The 25499-nt window shown below is 52.8% G+C and overlaps 2 protein-coding genes across 3 annotated transcripts; one reads left to right on the forward strand and one right to left on the reverse strand.

The window, feature by feature from the left end:
• The first annotated feature begins 10309 nt into the window (after positions 1 to 10309).
• On the forward strand, positions 10310 to 13550 carry MFAP4 (microfibril associated protein 4). The gene is made up of 6 exons (XM_059148632.1): positions 10310 to 10473; positions 10774 to 10855; positions 11127 to 11281; positions 11772 to 11868; positions 11961 to 12143; positions 12508 to 13550. The coding sequence occupies exons 1-6, from the start codon at positions 10468 to 10470 to the stop codon at positions 12753 to 12755; spliced, it is 771 nt and encodes a 256-aa protein (XP_059004615.1). The 5' UTR covers positions 10310 to 10467; the 3' UTR covers positions 12756 to 13550.
• A 184-nt stretch (positions 13551 to 13734) lies between these two features.
• MAPK7 (mitogen-activated protein kinase 7) lies at positions 13735 to 19492 on the reverse strand. 2 transcript variants are annotated; one of them, XM_059148631.1, is made up of 7 exons: positions 18930 to 19492; positions 18076 to 18312; positions 17262 to 17427; positions 15594 to 16672; positions 14808 to 15487; positions 14283 to 14416; positions 13735 to 14150 (listed from the first exon to the last, which is right to left on the reverse strand). In XM_059148631.1, the coding sequence occupies exons 2-7, from the start codon at positions 18305 to 18307 to the stop codon at positions 13997 to 13999; spliced, it is 2445 nt and encodes an 814-aa protein (XP_059004614.1). In that variant the 5' UTR covers positions 18308 to 18312; positions 18930 to 19492; the 3' UTR covers positions 13735 to 13996. The 2 variants fall into 2 exon arrangements, with proteins under 2 accessions (XP_059004614.1, XP_059004613.1); XM_059148630.1 differs by lacking the exon at positions 18930 to 19492 and adding an exon at positions 18606 to 18907.
• Between the last annotated feature and the right edge of the window lie 6007 nt (positions 19493 to 25499).

Raw genomic sequence — 25499 nt, forward strand, 5'->3', positions numbered from 1 at the left:
ACTTGATCTGAGAACTCTGGGATCATGACCTGAGCCAAAAATAGGCTTAACTGACTGAGCCACCCAGGCGCCCTTGAAATGCCCTGTATCTTGACTGCATCCATGTCGATATCCAGGTTCTGATATCGAACTATAATTTGACAAGATGCTACCATTGGAAGAAACTAGGTACAAAATCCATGGGCTCTCTCATGGGGTTCCATCTCAAGACCCTGAGGTCCTGACCTGACTGGAAACCAAGAGTCAGGTGCTTAACCAACTGTGCCACCTGGGCACCCCACAAATGACATTTAATTTTTTTAATTTTTAAAAAAATTTTATTAACATATAATGTATTATTAGCCCCAGGGGTACAGGCCTGTGAATCGCCAAGTTTATACACTTCCCAGCACTCACCATAGCACATACCTTCCCCAACATCCATAACCTAAACACCCTCCCCCTGCCCCCCTTCCCCCACAACCCTCAGTTTGTTTTGTGAGATTAAGAGCTTCTTATGGTTTGTCTCCCTCCCGATTCCTTCTTGTTTCATTTATTCTAATCCTACCCCTTAAACCCCCCACATTGCATCTCCACTTCCTCATATCAGGGAGATCATATAATTGTCTTTCTCTGATTGACTTACACAAATGACTTTTTTTTTAAAAGATTTTTATTTATTTATTTATTTGACAGAGAGAGATCACAAGTAGACAGAGAGGCAGGCAGAGAGAGAGGGAATCAGGCTCCCTGCCGAGCAGAGAGCCCGATGCGGGGGCTCCATCCCAGGACCCTGAGATCATGACCTGAGCCAAAGGCAGCGGCTTAACCCACTGAGCCACCCAGGTGCCCCACAAATGACATTTAGTATTATTGTGAAAATCATTTCAACCTCTCAGATGCCCTGAAAGGGTCTCGGAGACCCTCAGGAGGACCCCAGATGATACTTTGAGAACCACTACCTATACCCACAACAACAAAAAGCTTCTGTGTTGGAGCGCTTGGGTGGCTCAGTTGGTTGGGCGCCTGCCTTCTGCTCAGGTCATGATTCCAGTGTCTAGTCCCACATTAGGCTCCCTGCTCAGTGGGGAGCTTGCGTCTTTCTCTCCCTCTGCCTCCCTGCTGCCCCTGCACTGCTTGTGCTTTCTCTCTCTTTCAAATAAATAAATAAAACCTTAAAAAAAAAAAAAATCTCCCATGTTGAACAAAAGAAACCAGACACCAAAGACTGTATACTGAATTACTCCATCTACAGGAAGTTCAGGAAGGAGCAAAACTGGTGTAAGGGGAGGGGAGGTAGAAGAGTCTACCTCATGCTGGGGTGCACATACAGACTTGGAGGGGCAGGGAGAAGCCTCGGGGGGCTGGAAATATTCTCTCTTGACCAGGGGTGGTGACCCAGCCGTTTACCCATGTAAGAGTTCGTCCTACTGCACGCTTAAATTGGTGCCTCCTGCCCCCTTTCCTATAAATTGTTACACATAAGTAGGAAAGAAAAATGATGACATCAGGCTGATGCACTTTGAACTTGGCTTCAGCTATATTAGAAATGCCAGGATGTGATCGCTTTTCAGCTTGTAAGAGCCAAAATCACCCTCATCCAACCAGGGCAGTCATGGAAGATCTCAAGACACCCAGTTGGCAATGCCATCACTGGATCAGGGAGCCCCAGTCCCTGGGGGACATGTAGGTGGCCTGGATGACACACACCCCTGCCACCCCACCACCCACTGCCCGGTCCCACTCGCAGCCTGGCCCTGGGCAGAAGTCCCTGCCGTGTCTGGAAGGAGGAGGCAGGGCACTTGGTTTTTCGCATCCTGGTGAGTCTCTTGGGACCTAGACCATGACCAATTCTCTACTGGAAAAAGAGGAACCTGCTCTCAGTCCTCCCTCAGGCAGGAACTAGCCATTTAGTCTCAGTGTATTTAGATGAGGACAGTTATGCACTGGAGTGCTTTACAGCCCTTCCTTCCCACAGCTGATAACTGCACAAGCCAAAGTTCCTACAAAGACAAGGCCCCAACTTTGCTTGAACCCATCTACTACATTCCCACTTTTATCCTCTCCACTCCAGGCACCCCAGCTGATTAAGTGTTCCTCAAACACCTTGGCACACTCCCACCTCAGGACATTTGCACATGCTGCTTCCTTTGCTCCAGCTGTTCTTTACTCAAATATCCTCAAGGGCTCCCTCCCTTGCTTCCTTTACGTCTTTATTCCAGGGCTTGGCACACTGTGGGCAACATCAACCCAGTGCCCATGATATGTCAGTAAAGCTCTTCTGGGACAGAGCCTTACTCATGAGTTTGTGGATTGTCTCTGGCTGCTTTTGTGCCCCAACGGCAGAGTTGAAAAGTTGTGACAGAGGTACTCCTCACCAACCATGCAGCCAGCTAGATAAGGCACCTGTGTGTCGTGTTTTTTGTCTGTCCCCCAGGAGAGGGCTTCTTCCTTGGTGCACCCCCGTTGTTACAAGAGCAGCATTTTGTTGGGGCTCCGCAGTGTGCACGAAGGAGAGTGTGGATGTGCAGTACTGTTTGTTTCGTTTCTGTTTCCCGAAACTCTCAGCATTGTAAGCGCCGGAGTGGGTCCTGTACCTTTCGGGGCTGTAACCTGCTGTCCAGCAAGGTGACTGCCATGCAATGCGTGCTCTGTAAAGACCCAAGCACGGAAGGAATGAAGGGACAAACGTGCAAAAGATCTCCAGGAAGAGGCTCTCAAATGTGTAGGACACTTCCCAGTTTACCAAATAACATCACTTTTGTCCCAGCCCTCCAGGCCTCCTATGCTATGAACTGACCCATGGCACCTACTCTCTTTCTTTCCCACTCCCATCTGTTAGGCCCCTCGACTCCCCGTCCCCTCCCTGACTTCCTTTCCATGGCTCTGCTCCTTCCTTCTCCTGGGGATCCCAGAACCCAGGCATGTTTCCTTCAGCAGGTGCTGGCGTCTGGACAGAGAGCTGCTCCCATCCACCCCCATCAGCACCTCAAGGCGGTTCCCTGGTGATTGCCAGGTGCCAGGTGCCAGGGGACAGTGGGGCCAGCTCCTGTCCTTGGGGAGCTGATGGGCAGGCAGGCACAGGCAGCAAGGCCACAAAAGCCAGGACCTGGCTGACCAGCTATCAGGGAGGGGCACCATGGGGCAGACACCACAGAAAATGCCATGTGTCATGTCAGTCACCTGGTACCCTAAGAAGCCTCCCACATCCTCCATGAGCTCGAAGTCCTTGTCCCCTTCCTAGCTGGATCTCCCTCGGTCACATGGGGCCTGCTCTGCTCCTGCATGTGTCCCAAGAACCTGATGTTCTCCTGTCCCATGTGGTCACAAATCCATGTGTCCCATGTGTTCCTTGGAGCTCCCAGGAATAGGGCGAAAAGAACGAGGTTCAGGTTCTAACCCAGGTCCTGCTATCTCTGTGGGCCTCAGTTTCTTCATGTATAAAAAGTAGGAAATTGTGCCTACAGTAAGAAATTATTTAAAATAAGCTTAAGTGTGTCAATAATCCAGGAGGTTAAATCTGGTGGATTTATACCTCACATGTATTTCCCCTTCCTTAAAAACCTGCTAAAAATACAGTAAGGAAATGAAAGACGTTACAATACTCAAGTAGCCCTGATTTGCCCGTTTCTGTATGTTGTTTGTTTGCTGTGTAAATATAAAAACAAATTATCTCCAACTGGGGCGCCTGGATGGTTCAGTCAATTAAGTGCCTGCTTTGGGCTCAGGTCATGATCCTAGAGCCCCATGTCGGCATCCCTGCTCAGTAGGGAGCCTGCTTCTTCCTCTCCCACTCCCTGTTTGTGCTCTCTCTTTCTGTCAAATAAATAAAACCTTTAAAAAAAATTATCTCCAGTGGGTGATGCCAGTCCAGTTTTCTGTTCTGTGGAGCAGAACACACTTCTGACCCATTAACCACGGCAAGACCCAGCCCCACTTGGGTACACAAAACTCCTTAACAGGGTCCAGAACTTTCTCCCAAATTGGAATAAATCAGCAGCAGGTGTCTGAAGAAAGCCTCGAACTCCTGAGACAGTGGCCAAGTCAAATAAAGACATGCAGAAAATAGAGACAATGCAGGAAACAGGAGAAAACTTCACAGTTTTGATTTGTAGCCTCAGAAGTAAGAAAAGATATGCACTCATAAAACAAAACAAAATGAAAACAAAACTACTTCATGCAATTTAAAAGGAGGAATCGGCTGGACAATAAGAAAACAACTCGATTTAAAAGTGGGCAAAAGATCTAAACAGGCGCCTCATCAAAGAAGATGTGTAGGTAGCAAATAAGCATATGTCATTGGGGAATTGCAAATTAAAACAACAAACTACACACCTAGTAGAGGGCAAAAGCCCAAAACACTGACACCACCAAATGCTGGCAAGGACGTGGAGCAACACAAACTCTCCTTTGTTGCTGGTGGGAGTGCGAGGGGGTACAGCCACCTGGAAAGACCGTTCATCAGTTTCTTATGTAACTAAGCATACTTGGTCTTAGGATCCAGCAATCACACTCCTTGGTATTTGCCTAAATACAGCAGCTTTCTTCACATTTGCCAAAACCCGGTTGTAACCAACATGTCCTTCCGCAGGTGAAGGGATAAACTGTGGTACCTCTGAATAATGGACTATTATTAGTCCGTGCTAAAAAGGAATGAGCTGTCAAACCCTGAAAGACATGGAGGAAACTTAAATCCATATCACTGAGTGAAACAAGCTCCTTACTTCATGACTACAATTACGTGGTGTTATGGAAAAGGGAAAACTACGGAGACAATAGAAAATCTGTGATTGCCGGGGGTGGGGGGCGAATCAGAGGAGCACAGGGGATTCTTAGGGCGGTAAACTATTCTATATGATACTTTAGTGGGGGAATGCCATCCAAACCCATAGAATCCAGGGGCACCTGGATGGCTCAGTCGGTTGGGCAGCAGACTCTTGGTTTTGACTGGGGTCACGATCTCGGGATCCCAGGATCAAACCTGGTGTCAGGATCCATGCTTGGCAGGGAGTCTGCTGGAGGATTCTCTCTCTCCCTCTCCCTGTGCCCCTCCCTCCACCAGTGTGCATTCTCTCTCTCTCTCAAATAAATAAACAGATCTTTAAAAACAAAAACAAAAACAAAACACGAGAATGTAAGTTATGGACTTTTGGTGATGATGACGTGTCAATGTAGGTCCATCCATTATAATAAATGTTCCACTCTGCCAGGGGATGTTGATCACAGGGGAGGGCGTATATAGCAAACCTCTGTACCTTCCTCTCAGTTTTGCTTTGAACCTAAAAGTCCTCTAAAAAATAAAGGCTAGGAGTGCCTGGGTGGCTCAGTGGGTTAAAGCCTCTGCCTTTGGCTCAGGTCATGATCTCAGGGCCCCTGGGACTGAGCAGTGACCCTGCCTCTCCCTCTTCTTCTGCCTCTCCCCCTGCTTGCACTCTCTCTCTCTCTCTCTCTAGGTTAAATAAATAAATAAAATCTTTGAAAGAAATAAAAATAATTAAAAAAGGCTATTTTTTTAGAGGCACAATTGTTGTACCGTACACTTACAACGGGTAGATTTACCATATGTAAATTATACCTCCCAAGAAACCCTTAAAACAAGAAGGAACTGGAAAATAAAAATAACATGAAAGCTAATTTTTTAGTCAATAGGAATGTTTGACCTGAAGGCTGTGCTCCAGATATCAGAATTTAAAATACAGAGATGGAAAATGTCAGGCAAAAAATAAGAACAAATAAGAATCGATTTGGGAGATCCAGCAGCCAACTAATAAAATTACTAGAAAGAGAACAGAGGGGCGCCTGGTTGGCTCAGTCTGTGGAGATGAGACTTTTGATCTCGGGGTCATAAGTTCTCACCCCATCTTGGGTGTAGAGACTCATTAAAAATAAAATCTTTCAAGGTTAAAAAAAGAGAGAGAGTGGGGCGCCTGGGTGGCTCAATGAGTTAAAGCCTCTGCCTTCAGCTCAGGTTATGATCTCAGGGTCCTGGGATCGAGCCCCGCATTGGGCTCTCTGCTCAGCAGGGAGCCTGTTCCCCCTTCCCCCACCGCCACCTGCCTCTCTGCCTACTTGTGATCTCTCTCTGGCAAATAAATAAATAAATAAATAAAAGAGAGAGAGAGAGAAAGAGAACAGAGAAAATGGAGAAGAAAGCAGTGAAAAAAGGGATAACACAGCTGCACATTCTCAAATGAGGACACAGCCCCCAAGTGGCCACATGAGGAACCAGAAAAGACCCAACCCCCAGAAACACCAGGGTGGGCACTGCTGTTTTGCAATAAAGGACTTTTCAGCACTCTGTTTTTCCAACTCTGTGCACACATTCATTAAAAAAACAAAAACAAAACAAACAAAAAAAAACCTTTTATCTGTATGCTTTTTGCCTGGAGTGTGGCATACACACCTCTCACATAGCAAAATAAAGCCAAGCACCCCAGTTACACAAATCCCAGGTGGACAGGAGACGAAAGATCATTTCTCAACATACCCTAGCTCCAAAGGCCTCAGGCTCAGCTTCAAACGTCTTAGCCTGGCATTGGATACCTTCTCCCTCTCCAATCTGCTGAGCTCTGTTCACTGAACTTGCCCCAAACTACCCAAAAAAGTGGGGAGACACACCAAATCCCTCATTTCACCCTTTACAAGGAAGGAAAATATGGGGAGCGAGGGATGTGTCCTCCACCACGAAAGCTCATGCTGGACCATGGGCCCTCGGCCAGCCATCATCCCATCTCACTGTGGCCTTCTTCTCTGCCCTGCCCCCACCCCGCTTTCTTTTTCACTGATGGTCATCATTCCCCTTGTCTGCCACTGTTTTTCCTCTGTAGCTCCAGGACCGCTGAAGGTTGTATCTGCTCGCTGCTACCTATATCAGGGGTAAAGCGTGCCTGATGTGTCCTAGCAGGTGCTCAAAGGACACATCCTTGTCTGGCCAGTGGCCCCGCCGGGCCCAACCCTCTTCCCAACAGCCACCGTCGCCCCCACCCCGCCCCCTGCTGCAGCAGCAGCCTGTGTCTCTCCTAGCAAACAGCCTCATCCTTCTCAGAGGCCCCTCACTTGGCCTAGGTTGGGAGACACCCCCTCTCCCCTCCTTGAGTTCCCTTCAAACACTCCCGATTTACCAAGATCATGGGATCATGGATTTATCAAGATCGCGGACAGAGAAAAGCTATTGCCCAGAGTGGGGAACCAAGCTGAGGGCTTTGCAGCCGAAGCCAATATGACTCAGCACTGTGCTTGAAAATTCACCACCAACCAGCCAGAAAACCTAGAAGCCAGACACCTCTGGCTCCCTACCACCCCAAGAGCAAGTTCTTCATTCTCCTGCTTCTTTTATCACTTATCTCCCCAAATGAAGCCCAGGGCCACGCATTTGATTGGCTACATTGAGGTCATGTGCCTTCAACAGACCTGCAAGCAAGCCTGGGAGAGCAAGCCCCTGCATTCCCGTTGGGGGTGGGGACCCCGAAATGCAGGAAGTTTCCCTCCATGGGAAGCCAACAAATATGGCCACTGACTAGTCCATTGTAATTTTTTTCAGTTTTTCAGGGGACAGCATCTTCAAAGAGGTGTTCCAGACTCTCAGGCTGTGTTACCAAACCTCTTTCTTCCCCTGAAGAGTTAAACTAGTTCCCAAGCACACCCAGAGAACCAACTGCCTGCTTTGCCACACCTACATACGTTCCAGGGAAGTTAGAGGGGAAAAAAAGCAACTAACAGGCAAAATGTGATTGATCCCTCATTGCTTAATTCTCTCTCATGTTCCTACATTTGTTTATTAGTTGTAGTCTACACGTTTTATTATTTGTTTTGATGACTGGTTTTTCATCATTTTCCTATTTGTAGCCAGTGCTAAAATTAGCAGGCATTTGCTGAAAGGAACGATGTATTAGGATTAGACTCAGCTGGGTGGAACAGGGGACAAACAACAGAGGCTTAAGTTAGATAAAAGTTTCTTTCTCTTCCATGTAAGTGAGGCCTACGGAAGGGCAGTCCAGAGGGCTCACTCCACAAGGTCCTGAGGGACTCAGCTCCTCCCTGAGCACCGGTCCCCCTCTCTTTTCCTTTGAGTATCTCTAGCCCCAACATGGAGTTCAAACTCTGGAGCCTGAGATCAAGAGTCAGATGCACCTGGGCGGCTCAGTGGGTTAAGTGTCTGCCTTCAGCTCAGATCATGATCTCAGGGTCTTGGGATCGAGTCCCGTGTGGGGCTCTCTGCTCGGCGGGCATCCTGCTTCCCTCACCCCCACCCCACCGCCTGCCTCTCTGCCTACTTGGGATCACTCTCTGTCAAATAAATAAATAAAATCTTAAAAAAAAAAAAAAGTCAGATGCTCTACCAATTGAGCCAGCCAGGCAGACACACCTTCTACCATCTCTTGATGGGGCTTCATCCTCACGGTTCAGGGTGGCGGCTGGAGCTCCAGCCATCATGCCCAGCAATAGGACCAATAGCAGGAAGAAGACGGAATAGCTCCCCACCTTTACAAAACTTCCATTTGCAATTTCTTAGCTGAGACATAGGGCCCCACCCGTGGAGGCTGGACAATTGGGCTTACCACTTAGCACTGAGGGAACTTGGGGTTGGAGAGGCAGGCAACTACCTCTTCCACAGACAAGGATAAAAATCACACGGAAAACAGTCCCTTTGTGTAAGGAACAATCGCGAGGTTTCTGATGGTGATGGCTCCTGTTAGTTACTGGTCGTAGGCATAGTTGTGCATTGTAGGCTATGTAGTCCTTTGTCATTCCTACAACTCTTCAGAGGAGATACTGTGGCTATCCTCATTTTACAGAGGGAGAAACTGAGGCAACAGAGCGGAGAGAGAATTTGTCTGAGGTCTCCCCCCAGCTAGCAGGTGGCACAGCCTGGATTTAAACACTGGCAATCTGGCTCCAGAACCCGCAGGACGTGCCCCAACTACGTGCCCCAACTATGGAAACAGACAACTCTCACCAGCAACTACAGAACCAAGCCCAGAGAACCAGGGTTTACTGACTTAGGGATGAGGAGAGGGGACGTGAGCCAGAGCCACTTTCTTTCTTTCTTCCTTCGTGCCTCTGGACACTTCGCTTGCTCATCCATTCCACAGAGGGCCTGGCACAGTACACGTTACATTTACAATGAAGTGTTTAATGCCTGTTTTTGTCCCTCCCGAGGGGCAGAAACCGGATCCTCAGCAGCCAGCTAAAGGTAGGTGCTCAAAAGACATTTGATCAGTGGGTCAGTGCCCATGCCAGGCCCCGGGACAGTGCGAAGCGTGCAGGAATGATGCTGGCCCTGCACATTTGCACTCACGACCAAGCAGAGAAGACCAACAGTTGGGCCCCCTGGGAACAACTGAGATGGCAAAGGCGGGGCAGGGGGGATCCATGGCGAGAAATCCGGTGTGGCTAGATTGTACTTTATGAGTCACAAGCCAGCTGGGATAAGGCCCTTAAGGTAGGCATGAGTTGGACTTAAAATTCCCCTCAACTCCAAGGTGAGAAGCTGAGCCTTGGCCCTGAGAGGGCTCTAAGGAGAAAGGAGATGGGCCTCAGCGACGATGCGGAGACAGGGGGGAACCCTGGCTCAGTGGGAGTGGGGGGCAAGAGGTGGGCTTTCAGGGCTGAGAAAATGGGACATTACTTAAGAGGGGTCTAGTGGGGAGTCTGAGGAGGGGTTGAGAGAACGGCGTGAGATGAAGAGAAAAGAGGGGGGCCCCACGCTCAGTGGTGTGTAAGCCAGACACATCACCGGGGAACTCTGGGGAAGGGCAAGGGAGGGAGCCTGAGGGGCCAGAGCAAGGGGGGCGGGAAGGGGGCTGGAGAGGGGCCCTGGCTCGAGCTGGGGCAGACAGCAGTTGGACGCCTGCAGGCTGTGCTCATGGCTCAGAAATGTCCCAGTTCTTGCCAGGAGACTGCCTGGCCCCTGCTGCCCTTATCCCCCTCCAGCCCCAGACAGGCTCCCACATCAGGAGCTCTGAAGCAGTCTCCCCAGCCCTCTGCTCCCCCAGAATGGGCCTCCCCTCCGCAGAACCCAGGCAAACCCACACCCTCCCCACTGCTACTTAGCCTTTCCCCAAAGGCTGATGAAACACAGGCCAGGGGAGGAGAAAATAAACAGACATCTGGTGGCGGGGGGGGGGAGCATGAGGAAGCAGAGGATGGGTTAGGGGTCCCAGGGGGTCCACAGGTCCAGGGGGCGGGTGGTAGAAGTGCTCCAGGGAGCTGTGTGACTCAGCAGGGAGCAAAATCCCCAGGATCTGCCCCTGATGGGCCTAATGAGATGCAGGTGGTCCCCTGGCCCGGGCCCCACCTCCCCCGGCCCCCCTGATTGTGGAAGCAGATGCTGGTTCAGTGCTGGAGGAGGGGAGAGGGGGGCTCTGCAGCTACAGGGGGTGGGGCCAGGGTGGCTGGCCAGGGCCCAGCATATAACTCTGGGCGGGTGCAGTCTGGGGCGCAGTCTGGGGCAGCAGACACCCAGCCACTCTGAGCTCAACTGGCAGCATGAAGGTACTGGGCCTGGGCCTGGGGGACTCATGGCACTGGGGGCCTGAGCCCACTTTGGGAAGAGGACCTTTACCAGAGAGGGGGGCTGTGAAGGCACAGGGGATCTCGTGATCCAGTTGAAACTCTTAAGCTAGGAGAGTCGGGTTTCTCAGGCAGGGAAAGAGAGACTGAAGGGCAGAGAAAGGGGTTCCCGGCAGGGGGTAGTTGGCACAAGGGACAAGTGCAGAGACCACCAAGGGCTCCGGGGCTGGCAAGGGCGGGGTCAGTGCGGTGAGGTGAGGTGACCCTGTTGTCCTGTCCCAGGCCCTCCTGGCCCTGCTGCCGCTGCTGCTGCTCCTCTCTGCGCCCCCCTGCGCCCCCCAGGTCTCCGGGATCCGGGGAGATGGTAAGCAGCCTGGCCAGCAGGCTGGGGGAGGAGAGGCGACTCCGAGCCCTCATTTCTGGGAGTCGGGCCTCAGGGCTAAGCCCCTGCAGGATGCCATCCCCTCCTTTCTACCACGGGGCAGGTGGAAAGGACGTTTGAGCATCGCCCCCAGGTTGGGGGGAAATCTCGTGTGATTTCTTGGCATGCTAGGGCTGGAGGCCAACCGCAGGGAACTGAGGGGCCGGTGGCATCTTGTTCTACTTCTCCTCACCCTCCCCGCCCCCGCCCGCAGCTCTGGAGAAGTCTTGCCTTCAGCAGCCCCTGGACTGCGATGACATCTACGCCCAGGGCTACCAGGAGGACGGCGTGTACCTCATCTACCCCTCGGGCCCCAGTGTGCCTGTGCCTGTCTTCTGTGACATGACCACCGAGGGCGGCAAGTGGACGGTGAGTGGGCAGGGGGAGTGGAGGCGCAGTTCTGGTCCCTGCCATGTGACCACACTTCTCCTCTGTGCGCTTCAGTTTTTCCATCTCTAAATGGGGATCACGACCCCCACAGCAGAAATGGGGAGCTGTCCCATGGCTGAACTCTGGGTGCTGGAGGCAGGTTAGTGCCTGTATCCTCAAAGCCATCAGGGAGATAGGTACGCTTTACAGAGAAACCTAAACCCAGAGAGGTGAAGTAATTTGCGCAAGGTCACACAGCCCACCCCTGGAAGCACTGCCAGGTGCCAGAACTCTAGAACCACCCCCCACCCCCTTAACCTTTTCCCGGCGCCCAGAAACTGCCCACTGAGGGGCCTGGGGCCGGCACAGGCCTTGTTTTAGGCCCCAGCTCGGCCTTTAACAAAAGCCCTCAGCATCCCAGGACCCCTGCCTAGGTGAGGCTCCCGCCCCTTGGACTCTTGATCGTCCAGGCCTATCCTCTCTGCTCCAGGTTTTCCAGAAGCGATTCAATGGCTCAGTGAGTTTCTTCCGGGGCTGGAACGACTACAAGCTGGGCTTCGGCCGTGCCGACGGGGAGTACTGGCTGGGTAAGATGGGGACAGGGGGTGTCCCAGAGGCCAGGGGCTGCTCCGAGCCAGGGCTCCGCTGACCAGCTGTCTCTCCCTTCCTCTCTCCCCAGGGCTGCAGAATCTGCACCTCCTGACGCTGAAGCAGAAGTACGAGTTGCGGGTGGACCTGGAAGACTTTGAGAACAACACGGCCGCCGCCAAGTACGCTGAATTCTCTATCTCACCCAATGCGGTCAGTGCGGAGGAGGATGGCTACACCCTCTACGTGGCAGGCTTTGAGGATGGCGGGGCAGGTATGCCCAGCTGCCGGCCTAATGAGGGGGCGTCGGTGGGGAAGGCAAGGCTGGCATGGTCCGCTGGGTCCCCGACCCCCTCCAGTACTCCCTGGAGGGGCTGTGCCAGCCTCCACCCAGCTTGGGCCGGGGCCCCTGGAGAAGCTGCGTCCGCTCGCTCTGGGCAGCCCCGAGGGTAGCAGCTGCTTCTCCTCATGCCAAAGCGTGGTGACCCAGCGGCCCACTCGGGGAGGGTGCCCCATCCCGCCAGCTGCCACATAACACCTCCCATGGTGTCACTCCTGCCCATCATCCATCCGCCACCCCGGCAGGCTGGGGCTGGCTCCCCGCCTCAGCAGCCCCATCCCTCCTCCCCTCTTGCCAGGTGACTCCCTGTCCTACCACAGTGGCCAGAAGTTCTCCACCTTTGACCGGGACCAGGACCTCTTTGTGCAGAACTGTGCGGCCCTCTCCTCGGGAGCCTTCTGGTTCCGCAGCTGCCACTTTGCCAACCTCAATGGCTTCTACCTGGGTGGCTCCCACCTCTCCTATGCAAATGGCATCAACTGGGCCCAGTGGAAGGGCTTCTACTACTCCCTCAAGCGCACCGAGATGAAAATCCGCCGGGCCTGAGGGGCTGGCCCCCATCAGGCCCTAAGCCTCCCCTGGCTGCTCCAGCTCTCCATGAGTGCTCCCTCTACACCCCAGCCCCCACCCCCACCCCTGCCCACTGCTCTCTTAGCACCTGCTTCTCCCAGGGGTCCTTGCGGCTCTAGCCCCAGCGGGTCCTGTCACACCCACGGTGTCCATCTCAAACCCAGGCCTCCACTCCCCTCACCTGCGGCCACACAGCCAGCCGCTTTCCCGGGCCTCCTGGACCTGCCTGGGCTCTTCGAGACTCTTCCTTGCCTCTGCTCCCCACAAGGCAGAGAGCCAGGAGCCGCTCTCTGAGGCTGTAACAGCTCCCCTGCTGCGGACTGCTCTGTCTGGAGCCCCCCTAGCACGCCAGCTTGGGCTGCCGTAGTCTGACCAATAGCCGTGGCGTGTGCCAGGCCACCTGCGTGCTATAGCCACACCCCACCCGCAGCCCACTATGCTGTCCTCAGTTATCGCCCATCCTCTGCCTCCCTCCCACCAACTCATTCCCCAGTGATGAGCACCATGGGCCCGCAGCCCCAACTCACAGTCCTACCCCGCTGCCCCCTCCCGCCTGTCCCAGGCCCCACAGCTCAATGCCAAAACCAAATTTCCCCACAGCTATCGCACGCCGCTCTAAAACAGCTCCCGCCGAGACAGGCAGGGAATGAAGTCCCCCAACCCGCCCTAGAGCTGAGGTTTGACCGTGCTGGGGGGACAGAGGACCACCTCTGCAGGGCTGGAAGCAGGTGGCGAGTGAAAAGCTCAATAAAACCTCAGGATCTGAATGAACCGGCTTTGGCTGTTGTGCGTGTAAATGGATTTGCTTGGCCCCCAAATGCGAGGACGGGCTCCTCCTTGCCCCCCTACTGACCACACCCTGCCATCAACTCCAAAAAGACAACCAGAGTTAGGCACTAAAGGGAACCTTACATTTCACAGGCCTCGTATTGGTGGCAAAAAGATCGCGTCATAATATTAATAACAATAATAATAATAATAATAAAAAAAATACAATACTGAAAAGGATCGCTCAGGGAGTAGAGATTTCCTGATCCTGCCATGGCTTGGCGGTGGCTCAGGTGGCTGCTTAAGGCTGCATAGTGTGTCTGAGATGAACCTGCAGAATCATGGAAGCTCAGCTTCCACTTCCGGGCCCAGGGCTCCAGCCCTCGGAAACATTCCTGTGAGTCTTGTCGCGGGGTCCACACCCAGCAGCAAGGCCCAGGCTGTGAGCCTCAGGGCTCCTGGAGGTCCGGCAGGTCGGCCAGCAGCATTGGGGAGTCCATCTGGATCTCCCGCTGTAGGGACTCAATGTCGGCAGGGTTCATGCCGTGGCCCTCCAGCCAGTCAGCAAGCAGGGAAGCTGAGAGAGAGGCTGAGTCGGCCTGGCTGCAGGGAGAGTGGAGGAAAGAGGCACTGTTAGCCTAGGCTGGCTCCCTGCCCATCCCACAGGCAAGCTCCTCCTGCACCAGGAAACCCTACCCACAGGCCCATTCCAGAAGCCTGGTCCAGCCATCTTACCCATCCTGGGGCCCGTCGGCCACGCCCATGTCAAAAGACTGGTTTAGGAACTCCTCCAGGTCAAAGCCAACACCATAGCCGGCCCCACTGCCCTTCGGAGTGCCGGAGAAGACCGGGGGCAAGGGGTCCTCCACCTGCAAAGGAGGATGGCAGGTTACAAGCCAGGCACTACCAACAGCAGACAGAAGTCTGTAAGTCTGTCCTGATACTGCCAGGGACTCTGCCTGGACAGCCTCAGGTGACAGCGCCAGCAGAGACAATCAATGGGCACTGGTTGAGGGACAGTCTCCAGGCCAGGCCCTTCCTAGGAAGCATGTCGTTTGTCTCCCAGCGACCTGTTCATGGGCACTGTGCTCCTTCTAAGAGCAAGAGGCCAAGTTCAGAGATAAAGCCCCATCTGCCACTCAGTTCTCACGGACTTAGGAGGCACCACAGCCTCGCCCATCCCTATCCCTGCCAAACAGCAAGGACTTCCCAAGCCCATTTTCCTGGGCCCCAGAATCAGGTGTCCCCACAGCACCTCACCTGTGACTTGGACAGCTGCTGAGTCACCAGGTTCACGTCAGGGGATTCTGTGGTGGAAGGTTGAGGGGCCCCTCCAGGGTCCGGAGGGGGTGGGCCGGACGGGAAATAAGGCAGAACACCTACAGCACTGGGGCCAGGGAGCCCTGGGGGTGGCACAAGCGACTGGGGGGCCAGGAGACTAGAGGAGGCAGTCTGGAGTGGAGCAGGGCCAGGGATAGGCCCAGGAGGACTGGCAGGGTGGGGAGAGGTGCCAGGGGGTGGGCAGGTGGGCTGCAGTGCAGGACCAGGGGTGGAGCCCACAGGTTGTGCTGGGGGGGCAGCAGGAGGGCTGCCAGGCCGGGCTGGGCTGGGGGTAGGGACTGGGGCATGGGCTGGTGCTGGTGCTGGGGTTGGGGCTGGCGCCAGGGCTGGCGTGGGGGCTGGGGGCCGGGCCATGCGAGTCCAGCGCTCCAGCAGACTGCGATCATTGTCACTGAGCACCAGCCCGGCCAGGGGATCAGTGGAGGGGCCCCCAGAGGTTCCGGCCCCCCGCTCCTTGCGCTCCCGCTCCTGCCGCCGCTTCTCCCGCTCCTTGGCTCGCTCCTGCCGCCTCCGCCGCTTCTCCTCCCGCTCCCGCTGGCGCTCCTGGGCAGTCACCGGCTTCCGAGGCTCAGGAGCTTCCAGAGGAGCGCTGGGGCCATCTGCAGAGAAGTTGGCAGGGAGAAGGTAAAATCCTACGGCCTGTCCGAGCTGGGAGCACCCCTCTGCAACCCCACCCCCTGGCCAGCCGCTGCCTCCTCAAGGCACCTCTGAGCCGGCTCCGCAAGGACTTGAGAAGGGCAGCTTTGAGGGCCGCCTTGGTGTTGTCGGAGATGGCACCCTCCTTCTTTGCAGGGGCTGGTTCACTGGCTGGCAGGGGCGGCTGCAGGGTCAGGTCGATGGTGTCTGGTGCGGTGCCGGGACATGGTGGTGGAGCTGGCGGAGGGGACTCCATGGCACAGTCCCCACTGGGAGCCCAGGGACTGGGCATCTCAACATCAGGGCAGCCAGGCTCACTGGCCACAGGCTGCAGGGACGGCTGGAAGCGGATCTGCTGACGGATGCCCTCGCGTCGTGCGTGGAAATCCTCAATCTCAGCCACTATGGCCTCTTTAATGCGCTCCCGAGTGAGCGCCTCACGGTCAAAGGCAAAATCAAAAGGCGGGGCACAGTCAGGCTCATCGTCAGGGTCGTGGTACTTTGCCAGGAAGGGGTGGCGAAGGGCAGCAGCTGCGGAGATGCGGGCACTGGGCTCGAAACGCAACATGCGCCCCAGCAGGGACAGGGCCTGGCGGTCAGCGCCTGGGTACACCGTCTCCCACGGCACAGGCTGGCGGGGGGGCAGGCTCTGGATGTAGGCTCGCACCCTCTCGGCCCCCACAGCCTGGATCACAGCTGGCGACGGAGTGCCCAGCACCATCATGATCAGCTGCAGCTGGTGTACGTAATTTTTGCCAGGGAAGAGCTGGCGCCGGGCCAACATCTCACCGAAGATACAGCCCACGGACCACAGGTCGATGGCCTGTGTGTACTCGTGCAGCGAGAGCATGAGCTCAGGAGCACGGTACCAGCGTGTGGCCACGTACTCAGTCATGAAGTACTGGTGCTCGGCGGGCGAGGTGCACAGGCCACGGGCCATGCCGAAGTCACCAATCTTGAGCTCACAATTCTCATTCACCAACAGGTTGGAGGGCTTGAGGTCGCGGTGGATGACCTGAGCCGAGTGCATGTACTTGAGGCCCCGGAGCAGCTGGTACAGGAAGTAGCGCACGTGCTCCAGGGTGAGCGGCTGGGAGGAGTGGATGATCTGGTGCAGGTCGCTCTCCATCAAGTCCAGGACCACATAGCTAGAGGGGACAAGAGAGACAGGCATGGCCACCTCGCCCACATGCCAGCGCCAGCCCCAGCCTCACTACACCCTCCAGCTTGACAGGTAATGGCCTCATCTTCGCACTCTGCACAGGCCAGTGGTACGATATGAAGATTCTAGTTCTTCTCCAACATTCCCGTGAACTTCAGCGAAGTGAAATCACTTTCTTCTCTCTAGTTTCCCCATCAAAGAAAAGATGGGGTTGGACTAAACCAGGGCTGGCTGATAGATTTGGTTTGGGGGCCATCTCCATTTTTTTGTATGGCTGCCTGAAAAACTGAGAAAACTGAAGGCTCGCCCAGCTTTTCAAGACAGTGTTCTATGACCGAGATTATCTGGTATGAGAATAAAAATTTGGTTACTGTATGAATGTACTGATGAATGCTGGCCATCCTACAAGTCAAGATTCTATAAGACACTAACATCTACCTCTTCTTAAGCAACCACAGTTATCCCAGGCAAAGCCAGGGACAATGGTCCTGGAATCATTAAGAATTTTCCCAGTCTGCCTTACATTAGGAACTTCAGATCCACCTCTGCCTTCCTCTCCCATCCCTGCTCCTTACACAGATTTGAACTCGCCATAGGGTACAGTGGGCCTCAAGATGTCCTTGATGGCGATAATGTTGTCATGCTTGAAGTGTTTGAGGATCTTCAGCTCCCTGAGGGTCCGCTTGGCATTGGTGACCACATCAAAAGCGTTAGGGATCTTCTTAATGGCCACCTGCTGGCCTGGGGAGCAGGGAAAACACAGGCATCACCAGGTACCTCAGAACAGCTGCAGACAGGTGAAAAGCCCCTCTCGACATCTCCCTTCTAAAATGCAGTTACCATACGCTGAATAAGAACCACCACATAGCAAGAACTTACTATGTGTCGAGCCCTGTACTAAGCATCTTATGGATGTTACCAGACACTCCCTTCCCACCAATCCGGAGGCAGATACCAACTGTTCAAAGTTGGGGATGACTAACCCCTGGCTCAGAAACGTGCTGGGGCTGCACAGCTAGTTAGGTGTAGCGTCCTGACTGTAAAGCCATGCTCACTCTTCCTCCCCACCCTCTCTCTCCATCTCAGACCTCACCCATCCACCACCAGCTCCTTGCCCTGGTCTCTGTTTCCGGAACACACTTCTGTTTTAGAAACAAAAAAGAGAATTTCCATTCTGGTCTAACTGGGACTGTCATTTCTCTAAGAAAGAGGCCGCACCACCAAGGCAATTTCAGAGAACTGTGCCCCACGCAGAGCGTGGCACCCAGAAGGCACCTAACCCGCATCTGTTGCCTCGAACCAGCATTTAGATCCCAGCTTTCCTTCCTGGCTGCTCGAGACTGGGGTCAGCTTCCACATCTATAAGCGGTGCACGACAGGGAAGCTCACCGGTCAGACGGCGGCGAGCGGAGGACACCACCCCATAGGCCCCGTTGCCTATGGTCTCGATGATCTCGTACTCGTCCCCCACGTCAAAGGTCACGTCGAAGGAGCGGGCTTTGAGCAAGGCCAGGTTCTTGGCCGCTACAGAGGCAGCGGTGTTGGTGGGTTCCGCCTTCACCGGCCCGGGGGGCTCTGCAGAGCCGTCCTCCCCTTCTTCCTCCTTCAGGGGTTCAGCCATGGCGTCTGTGTGGAGACGCTGGTGAGAAGGGGCCCGACTCCCCCGCCGGGCCTCAGTTTCCCCTTTGGGAGGCTGGGGAGCAGGACCAGGGAATCTCCAAGTTCCCAAAACCGATGGGGGCCGGAGAGGGAGCGAAAGAGAGCGGCTGGCACGTAGCAGTCGTCCCACAGCCGGACTCGGAACCGGGAGCTCAGGTCCGGGGTGGAACGCAGGGTGGGAGGTGGGGGAGGCGCCGCCAGGCGCGGTCCAGGAAGAAAGGGAGGGGCGGGGCACTTCGCTTCTCTCGGTCAACACTCACCGAATGGCACCTCCCTCCGACGCCGCCTCCGGGCCTTCGGAGTTCGCTGGCGCTCCCCGCTTTCCCGGGCTCCCTTCCCCAGTGGAGAGGTACTCCAGGAGCCGCTCGCTCACTTGTTCAAGGCCGCCGCCACCATCTCAGCGCCGCGCTCTGCCCCGCCGGTTCCCCCGCCCCGCCTCCCAAGACCACGCTCCTTCCAGCCTCTGGCCAATCGCCGGGCGCTCTCTGTGGAGGTTCCCACCCCTTCGATTTGCTGCGTCCAATCCGAGACCAGCTCCAGAGAAAGCCACGCCTCCGCCCTTCCGCGCGCGCGCGTGTCCCTACCAGCTCGCTCGCGGGAGCCGCCCAAAGGGCGCTCCGCACCTCCCAGGCTCTCCGCCCGGCGCAGTCTTCTGACGCATGCGCGCTAGCAACCTCAGGCGTCGCGCGAGTGGAAAGCAACGCCCCCGTGCGTGCTTGCGCAGCGCCATGGACGGGGTCGACTGGTGCTGGTCTCCGGAGTCCGGAGGGGCTGAGGTGCGTGGATCTGTTACCTTGTCGGCTGGTTCACGAAACTCCCCTCGTTTAGGCCCTGCTTCCCTGTCGGTCCCCATAGCCTGAGGAATCAAGCACCACCCTGCATTTTCCCGGTCGGTCCCGGGAGCCCGGCTCTGGGAACAGGCCACCCCAAGTAGACCGAGCCGAGGCGTCCAACCACTGAGATCCGGGGCCTCCGGGATTCTAGAGTGTCCGGCCCGAAGCCGCCAATGACTTCCGGCGGCTGGTCCTCCGCACAGCTTCCGGCGTCCCGGGGCCTCTGCTCGGTGTTCGAGGCGTTTGGCGTGTTTCTTCCACCTGGTGGCTCTGTCCCAGTGCTCCCGCGCATCGGGCTGCGGCAGAGCTGAGGGAGACAGCGGCGAGCTCGCGGGTCAGCCGGGCCCACATAGGGCCCGCCTTGGAAGCCAGGTTCTCTGCCCCACCCACTCCAGGGCCCGGTAGTTTATTCCTATAGTAAATATTTATGGAGCGCCATCCCTGAAAAGCCCAGTGCCGAGGAGGCAGCGGTGGCACGAGGGCTCGGGAGGAACCTGGTGGGGAGGAAAGGTTTTCAGCAGGGGGCTCGAGGTCGTGCTACATGTAAGGAGGGCGTTTGGGAGTTGCTCCTCCAAAAGTGGCTGTTTCCACCGGGTGAGAAGAGGAGGGGGAAACGAGTAGGCAAAGGTATGGAGACCGAGGAGAGCAGCGCAGGCTCTGTAGGTTCTTTTGCCCTGAATAATGACCGGTGGATGGAACCCAATAGTTAGACTCCGAGCGCCAGATCGAGGGTCTTTCCCTTACATCGCAAACTAAGGGCTGAAAACTGGATCCAGACCACAAGTGAGTTTGGCAAGATCACACACTTTTTAAAAGTTTTGTTTAAAAAAAAATGGGAGGTGGGGCGCCTGGGTGGCTCAGTGGGTTAAAGCCTCTGCCTTCGGCTCGGGTCATGATCCCAGGATTCTGGGATCGAGCCCCGCATCGGGCTCTCTGCTCCGCAGGGAGCCGGCTTCCTCCTCTCTGTCTGCCTCTCTGCCTACTTGTGATCTCTGTCAAATAAATAAATAAAATCTTTAAAAAAAAAAATTAAAATAAAATAAAAATAATTTTTAAAATTGTGTTTTGTGTATTTTGTTGTGTTTTTGTTTGCTTTTCACATGCAGAAAGTTAGACCTTTGTATAGTTCCATCAATTTTCACAAATTTAACACCAGTTGTACTGAATTCAGAAAAATTACTGCTGCTCAGAAGTTCCTTCTCTTTTCTAATGGTGGCGGTTTCATTTTGGTAACCCTTTCCCATACTTTTTTTGCGGGGCACTGAATTTTCAGAGGTTTATTGGGATCTTAAACATTAAAATGAAAAAGTAGGGGTGCCTGGGTGGCTCAGTGGGTTAAAGCCTCTGCCTTCCGCTCAGGTCATGATCCCAGGGTCCTGGGATCAAGCCCCACATCTCTGCTCAGCAGGGAGCCTGCTTCTTCCTCTCTTTCTGCCTGATTCTCTGCCTACTTGTGATCTCTGTCAAATAAATAAAATCTTTAATAAAATGAAATGAAAAAGTAGATACTGCATTTTTAAATACCCAAGGAAAAACATACTTGTAAGAATTAGGTCAGCCTCTGGAAAGACAGCTATCTAGTATTTAGGCATATAAAGATCATAGGGATCTCCTCAGTTAAGGCAGAACTATAAATTTGTTTCTGGTTTTTCCCACACAGACCAAAAAGCCAAATTATCGGTTACATGATTTGCATTGAATATTAATATGTATGTGGGTAAAGAACATTTTCTGTCATTGAAGTCTGAAAATACTTATTTGATGGCCTTTCTTTAGGGGATACAGTACATATAATATTCCCTAACTCTGAAGTACATGCAGTATAAGGCCAGTGGTGAGCCTTGATGTAAGTAGAGGGCTTACACAAGCAAACAACTTTTCAGGGGACTGAGTGGTTAGCTGCCTGATGATCCTGTCTGATCCAGGAATAAAACAAAAATCACATGAGAGACTCTTAAACTATGTTTACTTTAATTCTCTATAAATAGTTCAGCTAGGCTGGGTACACAAGTTACGGGCTATTCAACATTCTCTGAGCAGACTGCTGATGTGGGGCTCAGTCCCAGGACCCTGAGATCATGACCTGAGCCGAAGGCAGAGGCTTAACCACTGAGCCACCCAGGTGCCCCATCTCAGCTACTTTTTAATCCACTATGAGCTGTTTGGCTTCTACCCCACTAGGCCCTGACTCTGTCCTAGAAAAGCCATCAATTATCCAACTGTAGACAAATCCGACGGACATTCTTAAGCCCTTATCTTACTGAGCTCTGCTGCAGCTGACACAACAGACCATTTCTTTAAAAAAAAAAAAAAAAAAAAATCATTTCAGGGGTGCCTGGGTGGCTTGGTCAGTTAAACATCTGCCTTCAACTCAGGTCATGATTCCAGGGTCATGGGATCTGACCCTGCGTCTGGCTCCCTGCTTGGCAGGAAGTCTGTTTCTCCCTCTCCCTTTGCCCCACCCCTTCCTCTTGTGCTTACTCGGCTTTCTCTCAAATAAGTAAAAGGAGAGAGAGAAAAAAGATAAGTAAATAAGTAAAAGAGAGCTAAGTAATTAAGAGAGAGATAAGAGAAAAAAAGATAAGTAATTTCAAATAAGTAAAAGAGAGAAAATCGTTTATTTGACTCAAAACTCATTATAAGAAGGTTTAAGTGAAAAATCTTGGTCCTAGGGACACCTGGGTCCTGGGATTGAGCCCCGAATTGGGCTCTCTGCCCGACAGGGAGCCTGTTTCCTCCTCTCTCTCTCTGCCTGCCTATCTGCCTACTTGTGATGTCTCTCTGTCAAATAAATAAATAAAAATTAAAAAAGGGGCACCTGGGTGGCTCAGTGGGTTAAGCCTCTGCCTTCGGCTCAGGTCATGATCCCAGGGTCCTGGGATCGAGTCCTGCTGAGCAGAGAGCCTGCTTCCCCCACTCTCTCTCTGCCTGCCTCTCTGCCTACTTATTTGACAGATCTCCATCTGTCAAATAAATAAATAAAATCTTTAAGAAAAAAAAACCTCATTAGCTATTAAATATATAGATTTTGGGGGCGCCTGGGTGGCTCAGTGGGTTAAGCTGCTGCCTTCGGCTCAGGTCATGATCTCAGGGTCCTGGGATGGAGTGCCGCATCGGGCTCTCTGCTCAGCAGGGAGCCTGCTTCCTCCTCTCTCTCTCTGCCTGCCTCTCTGCCTACTTGTGATCTCTCTCTGTCAAATAAATAAATAAAATTTTTAAAAAAGTAAAAAAAAAAAAAAAAAGAAAAATCTTGGTCTTAAATCCAGGGGGTTACTTTCATTGTCTCTACAAAGTAAAGCAAATACAAATACATTCTTGTCCAAAGCCAACTTGATATATACAAGGTAGCAAATTACATACACTTTGCCAGAAGACCAATAAATCTCAATAACCAGAGAGATTCCTCTTTCTTTTATAATAGGCTTTTTGAGTTAAAATTCATGGGCTATAAAACTTCAAAGTATACAGTTTAGTGGTTTTAGTATGTCCTTAAGAATTGTACACCCTAATTTTGGAACATTTTCCTCAACCCCAAAAGAGCCCCATTAGTAATCACTCCTCATCTCCCCTCCTCAGCCCCTGGTAACTGCTAAGCTATTTTCTGTCTCTCTGGATTTGCCTATTCTGGACATTCCCTACAAATGGAATCTTACAGTATGTGACCTTGTGTGTCCTTCCTTTCACTTAGCATACTTTCAAGGTTCATCCTTTTCCACGTATCAGGACCTCAGTACTTTCAAAGACCAAACCCATTCCATTGTATGGATAGACCAGATTTGGTTCATTCATCAGAGGATGGACATTTGGGTTGTCTTTTCTTTTTGGCAATTATCAGCAATGATGCTGTGAACATTCATGTACAAGATTTTGTGTGGGCATGTTTTCATTTCTCTTGGGTCTATACCTTTGAGCGAGCCTGCTGGGTCATATGTTAAACTTTTATATTTAATTTTGGGGGGAACTGCAAAACTTTTCCCCAGCGGCTGCATTCATTGTATTATCTGACCAGCAATATTTGAAGGTTCCAATTTTTACACATCCTCGCCCTCGCAAACACTTGTTGCTTTCCTTTTTTTTTTTTCTTTAAGATTTTATTTATTTTTTTTAAAGAATGAGAGAGAATACACATATGGGAGCAGGGGGAGGGGTAGAGGGAGCAGCAGACACCCCACTGAGCATGGAGCCCAGCATGGGCCTGATCCCAGGACCCTGAGATCATGACCTGAGCTGAAGGCAGACGCCCAACCATCTGAGCCACCAAGGCGCCCCTGCGCTTATAAGTTTAATCGTTAATGTTGAAACTCCATCCTTAGAGATTGTACCAGTTTAGACTTACCAGCAGGATGGGGGAATGACTCACAGAGAGCTTTTTTAAAGCCCGGAATTATTTGCCTATGTTAAAAATAGGGAGGTACCTCATAAAAATCCTGATTTCTGGTTTCTTCCAGAAAACCAGAAGATCTGGCAGCCTCAGACCTGCATTGACGAATAGCAATAATGGGTTGCAACTGAGCAGTAACACCCCCGCCCTCCCAGAAGGGCACGGGCTCTCCAGTTCACCGCCGTCCCCACCATTCCCTAATGCCCGCCTCAGCACAGTCCGAGTGCCAGATGCTATCATCTTACTTGCACCACTGTTTCCTGCATACATTAAAAGCAAGAAAAGAGGGGCACCTGAGTGGCTCAGTTGGTTAAGCATCTGCCTTCCGCTCAGGTCATGATCTCAGAGTCCTGGGATCGAGCCCTGAATTTGGCTCCCTGCTCAGTGGGGAGTCTGCTTCCCCCTCTTTCTCTGCCTGCTGCTCCCCCTGCTTGTGCTCTCTCGCTCATGCTCTCTGTCAAATAAAAAATAAATAAAATCTTAAAAAAAAAAAAAAAAAAGGCAAGAAGAGTCTTAGAGGACAAGTCTCAAAAAAAAAAAAAAAGGCAAGAACAAAATATATGTTCAGACAACCTCCAGGGGCCCCCCATTGTGGCAGTGGGGGTAGTCAGCAGTCCCAGCCACGATTTGGGGTGGCCTCTCATTGGGCAGGTGATGCCTGGGGAGGTAGTACATACGTCCCTTGCTTTATCGTGCCTCCTGGATAGTATGTTGTTTTGGTTTTTGTTTGTTTTTTAACAAATCGGAGGTTCGAGACTTCATTGCCAGAGGTAACTGCAGATCTGGTGGAAAAGAGCAAGACAACAAGAACTGGAAACGGTGCTCAGGGGTGCCTGGGTGGCTCAGTGGGTTAAAGCCTCTGCCTTCGGCTCAGGTCGTGTTCCCAGACTCCTGGGATCGAGCCCCACATCAGCCTCTCTGCTCGGCGGGGAGCCTGCTTCCTCCTCTCCCTCTCTGCCTGCCTCTCTTCTACTTGTGATCTCTGTCAAATAAATAAATAAAATCTTAAAAAAAAAAAAAAAAAAAAAGAAATGGAGCTCAAACTTGGGACTGGATGGCAGCAATCTCGTGATAAAATGGGAAAACATGAGGACTTGCTTCCTAGGGGTGAGCCAAGAAATGGTTTCCTGAAACGGCATCTTCTCCTGGTGAAGACTGATGAAATGACAATAAAGGATTTAGAAGATTCTGTAAAGTTAGTTGGAAAGATGGCGGTGGTGGAGTTTGAGAGGATTGACGGCCTCTTCCAGTCGGCGACAGGAGAAGAATTAGGCACAAACAAGTCAGCTGCAAGAGATTGGGAGCAGGGAACAACAGTCGAAAACACCGCTGCCACGAGCATCTCCACAGTCTCACTTTTATTAGATAGAAACAAAAGCCAACAGAGGAACCGATGAAGGTCAAACGTTAATCAAGTCTTGCGGAGGAGCAAGGAGGATAAAGTTTCTAGTTAACCAAGCACATTCAAAGGACTCATCTAAAAAACAACGGGTGCTCCTGGGAAGAGAAAGGAGCGATAATGGAAAAGGGAAGCAGGTGGTATTTCGTTCAGTTCCACCCTGAGCTGACCGGGCATTCCGGGGTGCTTGGCTTCCCTGAAGCAGGCGGTGTTCCTCCCTGGGCGGGCTGGGCATTCCCGGCTGCCCAGCTTCGGTGAAGGGGCGGCGTTCAGCCCTGAGTGAACCAGGCATCCCCAGCTGCCCAGCTTCACGGTCGTGTATCATCCTTCTCCCCAAAGACCTGTTGCCAGTATAAGTTTTTCTTAAGGCCATGTCTAAATGTGCTTGGCAACTAGTAAAATCCTCCAGGGGTTATAGTTTAAGTAACAAATTGTTCCAAGGGGCAGTAGCAATTGACTCCAATTTTGAAAGAAGTTCTGTGGCTACGTTGCTCTCACACAGCATCTCGTGCTACCGAGGAATCATTCGTGAAGGGAAGAG

The sequence above is a fragment of the Mustela lutreola genome, chromosome 15 (assembly GCF_030435805.1).
Source record: "Mustela lutreola isolate mMusLut2 chromosome 15, mMusLut2.pri, whole genome shotgun sequence".
Classification (NCBI taxonomy): domain Eukaryota; kingdom Metazoa; phylum Chordata; class Mammalia; order Carnivora; family Mustelidae; genus Mustela; species Mustela lutreola.

Excerpts from the sequence above, each read along its gene's own strand:
- MFAP4 (XM_059148632.1), top strand. Across the intron at positions 11,869-11,960 it reads CGACGGGGAGTACTGGCTGG|GGCTGCAGAATCTGCACCTC; the intron begins GTAAGATGGGGA and ends CTCTCTCCCCAG. Across the intron at positions 12,144-12,507 it reads CTTTGAGGATGGCGGGGCAG|GTGACTCCCTGTCCTACCAC; the intron begins GTATGCCCAGCT and ends CCCTCTTGCCAG.
- MAPK7 (XM_059148631.1), bottom strand. The coding sequence starts at position 18,307 with ATGGCTGAACCCCTGAAGGAGGAAGAAGGGGAGGACGGCTCTGCAGAG. Across the intron at positions 16,673-17,261 it reads TATGGCGAGTTCAAATCTGT|CTATGTGGTCCTGGACTTGA; the intron begins GTAAGGAGCAGG and ends TGTCCCCTCTAG. Across the intron at positions 14,417-14,807 it reads AGCAGCTGTCCAAGTCACAG|GTGGAGGACCCCTTGCCCCC; the intron begins GTGAGGTGCTGT and ends CCTCCTTTGCAG.